At 35.4% G+C, this 10,635-nt stretch overlaps 2 protein-coding genes across 2 annotated transcripts; one reads left to right on the top strand and one right to left on the bottom strand.

The window, feature by feature from the left end:
* The first annotated feature begins 509 nt into the window (after window positions 1-509).
* Window positions 510-2,384, top strand: LOC143616475 (putative carboxylesterase 16). The gene is made up of 2 exons (XM_077089292.1): window positions 510-1,339; window positions 1,648-2,384. Exons 1-2 carry the CDS (start codon window positions 510-512, stop codon window positions 2,186-2,188), a joined length of 1,371 nt encoding a protein of 456 aa, XP_076945407.1. The 3' UTR covers window positions 2,189-2,384.
* Window positions 2,385-2,875: 491 nt separating this feature from the next.
* On the bottom strand, window positions 2,876-4,477 carry LOC143616476 (uncharacterized). The gene is made up of 6 exons (XM_077089293.1): window positions 4,372-4,477; window positions 3,952-4,007; window positions 3,728-3,864; window positions 3,601-3,650; window positions 3,448-3,522; window positions 2,876-3,358 (listed from the first exon to the last, which is right to left on the bottom strand). The coding sequence occupies exons 1-6, from the start codon at window positions 4,452-4,454 to the stop codon at window positions 3,022-3,024; spliced, it is 738 nt and encodes a 245-aa protein (XP_076945408.1). The 5' UTR covers window positions 4,455-4,477; the 3' UTR covers window positions 2,876-3,021.
* Between the last annotated feature and the right edge of the window lie 6,158 nt (window positions 4,478-10,635).

Below are 10,635 nucleotides of genomic sequence, written 5' to 3'. Positions count from 1 at the left end.
TATCTTTTAATTACCATTATGATTTTTAAAACATTATCTAATAACTTGTTTTCTAGGTAACGATGATCTTCATGCCAGTTGTACTCGCAATTTTGCCAGACATGAAGCCTTTTACTTTATGTAGGTTATGTTATCGCACTCTTCCTTACAATACATGTATGATAAAGGACGTCTCAGATTAAGAGTTCAAATCGCGGAAGTGAGTTTACCGTTCCAACAAAACTTGATCTCTCACTAGCTAATTTAAAATAAAAATAAAAACAAAAATAAATCCCATAAAATACCAAAATCCAACACAGCCCAAATGTTCCATCATCATCATCATCATCATCATCATCATCCATTGAAGTAACCTTCAGATTCATCACTCAACAATTGGAATCAATCAATTTCAATTTCAATTGGATCTGGTAACTCTTTCCACATTGTGTTTTAACTCTAACTCTTGCAATTACAACTCTCTATCTAATCTAATCTAATCTAATCCAGGGTTTGCGAAGAAGGAAGAAATGCCTAGCGTCGCTGTTAAATTATACAGCCTCTTATTCAAATTAATACTCAAACGACGCTTACACAACCGAATCCATTTAACCACCGACAACAACACTAACACTTCTTTCGGCGTCACTTGTCGTCCTGAAGAAACCATCGCCGCCGCTAATCCCTCCTTTACCGACGGCGTTGCCACCAAAGACATCCACATCGATCCGTCTTCCTGTCTCTCTGTTCGAATATTCCTCCCGGACACGTGTCTCCATTCCGACACTGCTAGGGTTAGAGGTAACAGTAACGGATCTGAACTTGATTCCAGATTCCTCCGTACCAATTCCGGCAACGGCGTTGTCTCTCGGCGGAACAGTTACGCTACGCATAATGTGTCAGCTGTTTCGAGTAATCGGAGGAGTAGTTATAGTATCGGTTTTAGTACGGACGATGCCGTTGTGAGTAATGAGGTTGGTGCGTATAGTGGATACTCTCCGTTTAATCGTAAATGCCGGAAGCTGCCTCTGATGGTGCAGTTTCACGGCGGGGGATTTGTTGCGGGAAGCTGTGATTCAGCGGCGAATGATTTTTTTTGTAGGAGGATTGCGAAGGTGTGTGATGTGATTGTGATAGCTGTTGGGTACAGGCTGGCGCCTGAGGATCGGTATCCGGCTGCGTTTGAGGATGGGATGAAGGTGATGCATTGGCTTGCCAAGCAGGCGAATTTGGCTGAGTGTGGGAAGTCGTTGGGGAAGAAGGTGGATTCGAGGAAGGCGGATGTTCAAGGGCATATTGCGGATGCGTTTGGGGCTTCTTTAGTGGAGCCTTGGCTTGCTGCACATGGAGATCCAACCAGGTAGATTATTATCTTGTCCTAATAGTTAACTTAATAGTTGAATCTTTAGTTATAAGAAATGAAATAAGTAGCCTGTAATCCGCCTTTTTTTGGTCATGTTATTAGTTTAGCTAGCACTGTAGTTATCAATATTGTTTCATGTTTCATATTATGCAATGTATGGAGTGTTAACCTTGTTATTAGGAAGTGTAGGTGGTGTGTTGATTAAAAATCTAGGTATTACACGCTAAATTAAAATATTGAAGGCGAACATATCGCTGTAATGGAGTTAGTATAAAGTTTAACTAACTAACTAATATTGCATATAGATGTGTTCTTCTCGGGGCGAGTTGTGGTGCAAACATTGCTGATTATGTGGCTCGCAAAGCAGTTGAATCTGGAACCTTACTGGACCCTGTTAAAGTAGTAGCTCAAGTGTTAATGTACCCCTTCTTTATTGGAAATACTCCCACGCATTCGGAGATTAAACTATCAAACTCTTACTTCTTTGACAAGTCGATGAGCATACTTGCATGGAAACTTTTCCTGCCAGAAGACCAGTTTGACCTGGACCACCCTGCAGCCAATCCTCTTATTCCTAACAGAGATGGCCCCCCTCTGAAACGAATGCCACCTACATTAACGGTTGTTGCAGAACACGATTGGATGAGGGACCGTGCTATTGCATACGCGCAGGAACTGAAGAAGGTTAATGTTGATGCACCGGTTTTGGATTATAAGGATTGTGTGCATGAGTTTGCTACTCTTGATATGCTTCTTAGAACACCTGAAGCGCAAGTGTGTGCAGAAGATATTGCTATTTGGGTTAAAAAGTATATTTCACTTAGAGGTCATGAGTTCTCGTATTAGTATACAGATGGATATATACATAAGGTGTCGGCTTTACTATTATGAGTTTTTTTTTGTGATACACAGGTTATGTTAGGTTATATTTGTTGATTGATAGTGGGACATGTTTGGTCTTCTCTTGTAACAATATTGTAACATTTGTAGTGATGGACGATATTGAATGAATCTGCCAACTTGTGTTGGGGTTTAAATGTTTGTTAGTTTTGGGTGAAGTGGCTAAGGTTAGGAGGCTGTTTTAATTGATGTAGTTTGTACTTTATTTGTTAAGTTCAGAGAAAAATAATACACTTTCTAGAAGATTACAGACTAAAATGATAAAATACTATGTCCATATACAATATATAATTGGAGATTTACAAAAAAATGTTTATCAAGAAACCACATGGCCAAAGTTTCGAACACATTTTTATCTTGGTAAATTTTATTTTCTTACAAAAGTGAATTCTTTTGAAACAATGAATTTAAGACATTGCAAATATATATCATAATTTTTATTTTTGAACGGCAAATAAATCATAAATGAGTTGTATGTATGTTGTTAACATAAACTCTTCAAACTGAATCAAGATAAAACATTTAACTCAAAGAATTTAAACACGCATTGTTAACAGGTTGGTCAACATTGATACACATAAAAGTGGTCTAGCCTGCTGCAGTACAGATTGGTTTGTTATCAACAATTAAAAAAACCGTTTTGATGCAATTTAAAATTGAATAAACCATCAGTTCAAAGTTCAAACACATCAGAAACCCCAAAACAGAGAACATTCCAGCAACATATACCAGTTTTATCACAGCAATTGTGTCCCTTAACCCTTAACACAAGCATAAATCTAGAGCCAACGAAGGTTACAAATTCTTGATACCATTGTTGTCCTCCGATTACTATAAGCTTCTTCAACAGACCTTCCCATTAACTCCTCTCGCTGCAATCTCAGAGCTAAAGCAGCATCCCCATGAACTTCTCTGCTGTTCAGTAACACCACAGAAGCAGGCCGAAAATAACTCCGATTCCTCAAATTATGATCATTATTTTTGGCATGAATTACACTATGAGATTCAACCCTCTTTGAACCTCTCGTCACCACCTTTCTTGCCTCTATTTCTTCTGGAAACAAGAGCTGTATCGTGTTCCATAGAACTGTATTAATGGTGCAAGAGTTCCCATTACTGCAACAAACTCAAGGTTTCGACCATGAATGCTTTACTAAAAATAAAATTGATAATCTGTTTCATAAAAAAAAGGTGTACTGTAATACCTGATAAGTTGTCTGCACTTTGGGCAACGCTGGCCACATTTTTCAGCAGCAGATTTCAGGCATTTCTTACAAAAACTACAAATTTCAAAATCAAAATTTGAAATCGAACCCTAACTTAATTTGGGGATTTTCATTAATTGATGAAGCAATTACCTGTGTCCACAAGGAGTGGTGCTCGGTTCAAAACAAACATCTAAACAAATCTGTAAATATAACAAACACGGAATCAAATTTTACTCTATCAATTCATTAAAATAAGACATAATTGAATACCACTTACCGCACACGAGAGTTCTTCACGAAGCCGATCGATGCACGAAATCAAAGCGTTTCCAGAGCTCGATTCATTAGATTTCTCCAACTTTTTCCCATCAACCTCCACACCAACCTTCTGTTCTTTCTTCTCATCTAAAGTTTCTATTAACACATCACACCAAAATTAGGGCTCAATTATTAAATAGATAAAAAAACAAATCAAAGCTCTAATAATTTAACCCAACAAACCTTCAAGAGCTACTACAAATTTTGAAACTGGACTCGGCCGCTGATCCCTCCGTTTTCTGAATATCACATCACATACACCAATTAAAATAATTTAGGCATATAGGATTTTAATAATCCCAACTAAATGTCATCGGCCGATAATAATCCCAACTGAGTTTATTCCCACCTGTGGTCCCAAATTGTAACAAATCTACTCTCATTCGTCCTCAGTTAAAAAAAACTTTGCGTTATTAAGCTATTTTCGAATTTCAAACCGATGTTATAGGGTTTTTTTTTAATAAGGGAGGACCAATTAGAGTAGATTTTATACAATTTGGGACCAACAGTGGGAACAAACTCAGTTGGATTATTATCGGGCGGTCAGTTGAGATTATTAAAATCCAATTTGACGGATACAAAATGAGGGTTTGGTAGTGATACCTTATGGAAAAACTAGGTGGGGATTTGAACAAGGGGTCGGATCGTCTCTTGGGTTTGGAATGAGTAGTATCATTGGAAGCCATTAACAGAGTCTCTTCGTCCCAACCGGCCACAGATCTAAACCCAGGGCTCAATAAACACTTCCGATTATGCTCTTCATCCACCATTTTTCAAGCTTTGATGATGATGATCGTCAACTGGGTTTTTGAATTTGTTTCTTCCATTTTGTTTTAACGGCTACTTTTTGGAGTGTTATGTTAATGTTATTGTGTAGCGGAAGTTTAGGGTTCTAACTTCTATGGGCTTGGACTTGTTTGTCAGAGCCCATGTTACTGATGATTATGTTTATGTCTCTACTTTTGTTTTAACAAATTAATAAATTATATAAACAATGTAGGGACATAGTAATTTGGGATGTCCACACATGATTAATAATAAACTAGTTCTTTTTTTTTTTTTTTTGAAGATTCATGCGTTGCAATGAAATTGTTAAATGGAATTCAAAATAGACGTAAAAATGTAATCATTTAAACTCATTAACTCACAGAAATTAGGTTGAAAATTAAAGCATAGGAAAGAATAAATAAGTCGAATTTGTAAAGAATGCAAAACATAGGAACGAATCATTAAATCAAAACGGTAAAGAACATTATTCAATCAGTTTGGAATTAGTATAGTATATAATAACAATAATAATATAATAATAATGAATAATTATAAATTTTATAAAGTATAAGTCTTTTAATAAATAATAATATAATAAACCATAATATTATTAATACTGAAGGAAAGAAATATAATACTCATTAAAGTGTAAGGAAATATGTGACATTCGTCAATTTCGGGTCCTATTTGTATTAGTTTTTGTATTCGTTTATCATGTAAACCTGACCCGTTTGTAACCCGAACATTTCAAATATTGGATTTTTTTGTCATTTAAAATATATAAAATATTGGATTTTATATTTGTTTTAGTATGCATTGTTTGACCATTTAAACATACCCATTTACATGCAAACATGAAAGAGAACCTTGCAAAGGAACTTTGACCCTTACCCTATATATACACACCAATCTCATTCATTTTACACTTGCTCATCTCTAATTTCTCTCTCAAAACTCCATAGATTCAAGGTTGTTATTTTCTTGACAGAATTACAAATTTTGTCCTTTAAAAAAAGCCAAACTACGGTTCGTGTCCTTTTTTTAGTTTCCTTGCAGGCGGTGTACTTTAAACCTTTTTTTCTACACGTTATGTCCTTTACGCTAACTGGGTTAGAAAAACTCAGTTAAATACCCTCACATGAGATGCATGTGAGGGCATATTGGTCTTTTCGTCTGTACCTGCAAGCAAAACCCCTTTAAGTCAAACAAAACCCCTTGAAGACCAATATTAATAAAAACCCACATCGATAGGAGATAATAATACGATTACAACCGGAGAGTAAGGTCAAGCTCAGCATGATTCTCCGGTGGAGGCGCAACATGAAACACAAACTCCGAGGCGGCGTCGGCGTCATAGGAGTGGTCGGAGCTGGAGCGGTGGTGGCGGAGCTGTGGTGGTGGCGAATAAGCAGTGACGGAGATGGAGCGGTGGTGGCGGAGCTGTGGTGGTGGCGAATAAGCAGTGACGGAGATGGAGCGGTGGTGGCGGAGCTATGGTGGTGGCCGGAGTGGTTGGTGGCGGCGGTGTACGGAGCTGTGGTTGGTGGTCGCAGATCTGAAAAATCGAAATCGCAGATCTTAATTCATGGTCAGAGTGGCTGGTGGCAGAGCTGTGGCGGCGTCTGCGTCATAGGAGTGGTCGGAGCTGGAGCGGTGGTGGTGGTGGTGATGGTGTTTGAGGATATCCATGGGCGGAGTGGTTGTGGTATGGTGATGGTGGTGGCGTAGAGAGAGAAATAAGAGAGAAAGGAGGGGAAGGTAAAGATCTGCAAAATGAAGAATAAGAAGAAGAAGTTGCAGGGTAGGCAAAAAGACCAATATGCCCTCACATGCACCTCACGTGAGGGTATTTAACTGAGTTTTTCTAACCCAGTTAGCGTAAAAGGACATAACGTGTAGAAAAAAAAAGTTTAAAGTACACTGCCTGCAAGGAAACTAAAAAAAGGACACGAAACGTAATTTGGCTTTTTTAAAGGACAAAATTTTTAATTCTGTCTATTTTCTTTATGTTCTTGAAGGTTTGACTTCCAAATGTCAAACCGAGTTTAATCTTTCATTCTAACTTGTTCATCTAACCTTACTAACACTTGATTATGGTGGTACAACATATATACACACCCCATGTTACCTTTGGTAATTACTTCTGACTCCGGTTGGTTAAGTTTCGGACTTCGTAAGGCAATGTTGCATGTAGGACTTTCGTGGTCCTTGATATATATACACTTTTATAACTTGTTGCACATACTAACCATGACTAACTTCTACTCTTTTTAGTTTGTTTGTCATATTTATGAAGTTCCATGGTGTGGGTTTGTAGAGACTAACCTCGGTTTAACCGTAAATTGTTCAAACCGTAAACCGAACTTGCTTACTAGTTTTGTTAAATAATTGTTTTAAACATGTTTTATGTTAGATTTAAGTTTATAAAAGAGAAAATTACAAATTTTGTCCTTTTAAATATCCAAAATTATGGATTGGGTCCTTTGCGAAAATGAGTTTCACTTTTTATCCTTTATTTGAGTTTTTGCCTCGGTTTTAGTCCTTTACACTAGCGTGTTAAGTGTTCCAGTTAAGTCGTCACATGTGCACTGCACATGATGGCATTTTAGTCTTCTAACCATTTGAAGGACTATTTGTGTGATAACATAAAAGATTTGGTTCTTTGCTTAACCAACTTAGTCAACCACCACCCACACCATGGAAACCTCCGGCTGCTGTTCAATTTGCTTAACCAGCGGCTGATGTTCCAACTCCAGACCGTCCACTCCATCTTCATTTCTGATGCTTATTATAACCCTTCATCAACAACAACAAGACCAGAATGAATCTTTTTTATTAATTTGCTCACACTTTAAGCTCTTGTAATTTTAGACTTCCAATAAATAATCTAAAAGATGATATCGGAATCCTTTAACGAATCATGGGAAACCAAAATATTTTGTATGGTGTTCAAACCACTTCAGCCCAAAATGTAATCATCCTTTCAAAAACATAAAAGAATCCAAACCACTTTTGCGTTCTTCACACCAAGTTTAAACCTTCAAAGGGGGGCATAGCTTCCACTGTTTAAACCATCTGAGGCCACCTACCCAATGCAAGCCAGTCCCAGCTATTAGCACAATATTTAATGGCGGGCCCAGTCAGTGATCCGGTGATTGGTTCTCAGTATAAAAATTGGAAAACTTAACACTCGTTAGTGTAAAGGACTTAATTGGAAAACTTAACACTCGTTAGTATAAAGGACTAAAACCGAGACAAAAACCCAAATAAAGGATAAAAACTGAAACTCATTTTCGCAAAGGACCCATTTCATAATTTTGGATATTCAAAAGGACAAAATTTGTATTTTTTTCTTTCTAAAATCATTTTTACAAGTTCTTTGATATTGGGCATGTTGAATTCATCTATGAACTTATTGTGAGATGGAAACCGAACCAAAACCGAACTTTTGTTTAAAGGACTTTATTGTTAACTTTTGGTTGTAAAACTTAAGTTTCTTCATTTATAAATTATTATACAAGTTCTTGGATATTTGGGTATGTGGAGACCATCAATGAACTATTTGAGAGATGGAAACCGAACCAAACCGATTCTTACTCGCTTAAGACACACAAATGTGTTTTTAGCTTTCAAGACTTATATATTCCTTTAAAAATAGTTTACAAACTGATTTTAATTATTTTATTAAGTACTTGGAAATGTTGGATCCAACTTGATCTCATTACAAGGTTTGGACCGACAAAGCCGAACACTCGCTTACCGTACGTTGTTAGTTCTAAAACAATAGATCTACATACTTGGTTAAGTCTTACTTAATTTTTATGAGTTACCTCATAACATTTAATATTTTGAAAAGTTGACTTTGGGTTTGACCAATTGTCAAGACCCGAACCAACAACCCGAATACTCATTAAAACTCATTTTAGTATCTTTGTCCCAAAGTAACTTGTATTCTTGCATTTTACCCACCTTATTACTTAACATAGGTTAAGTAAATAATAAGGTTAGATACTTTAACTTGGTTCCGAGCAAACTTACATTTTTAAAGGGTTATTATTATAAATTCTTTAATAGTTACATTTTAAACCCTTACTTTAATTATTTACACTCATTGTCTTTTATTTTAAAGAATTTCCAAAACAACATTTCTAATTCAAGGCTTTTACCTTTATTTAGGCCTTGCTCGTTAAACTCCAACCACCCGATTATTCATCTTTTGCCGATCAAGTTTTATACTTGAACGTGAGTACTTTCATACCTCATTTTCTATCTTTTATTTTGGGGGTGACGTTTCATCATATCTAAACTAAATGTTTTATACTTGGGTCTTAAACCACAAACTTTATTGTATACTTTACTTAAATACTTGCTCGATTTGGTGTTCTATGATTATATGCCTATGTGTTTATCGCCTTTGGTTGGTTGATCTATAAATCCTAGACTACTTGGCATCCTCTTGTAGCAAGGTGTTGTTAACGTAATGCAATTAACGATAACTATAAAACCCTAGACTATTTGGCATCCCCTTATAGTTAGGTGTCGCTAACATAAATCGATTAGCGATTTTATCCAAATTATTGCTTTTATTTATTGTTTCGTATACGAGTTTTGTGGATCTTTCTTACTATATATTTATATGCTCAAACTTATGAATTGCTCACCAACCTTTTTACTGATAAACTTTATTTATGAAATGTTACAGGTTTGCATCTTGGTTGAGTCGAGCTTGTGGAGAAAACGTCACAAATACCTTTAGGTTATTAGCAAAACGAACAATATATGATTCGCTACGTTTTGTTGTATTTGTCTTATGAATATTGTTATGTGGCATTTTTGATGTTGTGAAATGAAATGAGTTTATTTAATATTGTCTCTTTAAATAGTGTCATGTGCTTATGGGCAATCGTTACACCTCGGCATGTTCCGCCGCCTTTAGTTGGGGTGTGATAAAATAAAATTGAGACTTATGGTACAAACCACCAAGCAAATAGTACAACTCAATAAAACATAAAACCAATAAGGTATACTGAGTAAGAGTAATTTTGATAAATTATATACCTGAAATATAAAATTACGATATCATAAACACATTTCTATTTTCTTGTTGGAACTCTAAAATATAAGACGTTTATATAATTGTTTACTTCACTGTCTTTCCCTTTATGTTTATCTGATATTTAATTTGACTCGAAACTCAAAGTCCGAATCAAATAACCTTTATAAGGATGAACAGAGTCATACCAATTCCACCTCCAAATGCGACTTCCTGATACGGCACTGAAAATGACTAACGGAGTGTGGTGTTCCTTCTTCTATCACCATGCCATATATCATCCTACTTCTTTTCTTCCTTTGTTTCTTCTCCCGATTCACAATCTCTCACCTTCCAACTCAACCCATCTCAATGTTGTTAAAACTTGCTCATAACCATCCCGAATCCATCCCCTCACCTTAAAGTTTAGTATATTGAATATTTGATATGAAATAGAGTTTTGAAGGAAAATGTAAAGTATCAAGAATATATATTTTTGTACATAATTAGTAATCGGACTAAAACATCCAATAGTTGCTAATGAAAAGTTACATAACATACTATTCTATCCACCAAGAAGATTGTATTCTCCAAAATCAACCAAGATTTAAAGTAACTTAGTTTAGTACAATAATATATTAACTATATTTCAGTTTATTTTAAGAAAAAGTAATTGAACATATTTTTTTTGTTTAATACAAGTTGCACTCTAAAATTCTAAAGCTATTTCGTACAAAATTTATATAAATAAAGAAAAATAATTATACTTTTTAGTACAAAAACATTAGAATAAACTATTTGTAGTATGTTATATGATAAGTTTGCTCAATTATGTTACTTGAAAAATAATAAGAATAAGACAATATATAATTGAGATAATAATTAGGGAATCAAACATTTGGGTCTCATCTCCCCACCAACCATAAGTTCAATTAATGTTTCAAAATTTCAAACTTATTCGATACATGAACAGAACACACATCATTCATATAGTTAACTCTCTCTAAATAATAAATAATTCAACAAACAAAGTTTAACAATAGTTTTAAGTGGTTATCCAAAAATGT

This window comes from Bidens hawaiensis, unplaced genomic scaffold (genome assembly GCF_021521415.1).
Source record: "Bidens hawaiensis isolate Kalapana, Puna unplaced genomic scaffold, B.hawaiensis_p1.1 tig00047512_1, whole genome shotgun sequence".
Lineage (NCBI taxonomy): Eukaryota > Viridiplantae > Streptophyta > Magnoliopsida > Asterales > Asteraceae > Bidens > Bidens hawaiensis.
The sequence above is the reverse complement of the archived record's forward strand: the minus strand, read 5'-3'. Positions and strand labels throughout refer to the sequence as shown.

Excerpts from the sequence above, each read along its gene's own strand:
- LOC143616476 (XM_077089293.1), bottom strand. The coding sequence starts at position 4,454 with ATGGCTTCCAATGATACTACTCATTCCAAACCCAAGAGACGATCCGAC. Across the intron at positions 4,008-4,371 it reads CCACCTAGTTTTTCCATAAG|AAAACGGAGGGATCAGCGGC; the intron begins GTATCACTACCA and ends TGTGATATTCAG. Across the intron at positions 3,865-3,951 it reads ATTTGTAGTAGCTCTTGAAG|AAACTTTAGATGAGAAGAAA; the intron begins GTTTGTTGGGTT and ends ATGTGTTAATAG.
- LOC143616475 (XM_077089292.1), top strand. The coding sequence starts at position 510 with ATGCCTAGCGTCGCTGTTAAATTATACAGCCTCTTATTCAAATTAATA. Across the intron at positions 1,340-1,647 it reads GCACATGGAGATCCAACCAG|ATGTGTTCTTCTCGGGGCGA; the intron begins GTAGATTATTAT and ends TATTGCATATAG.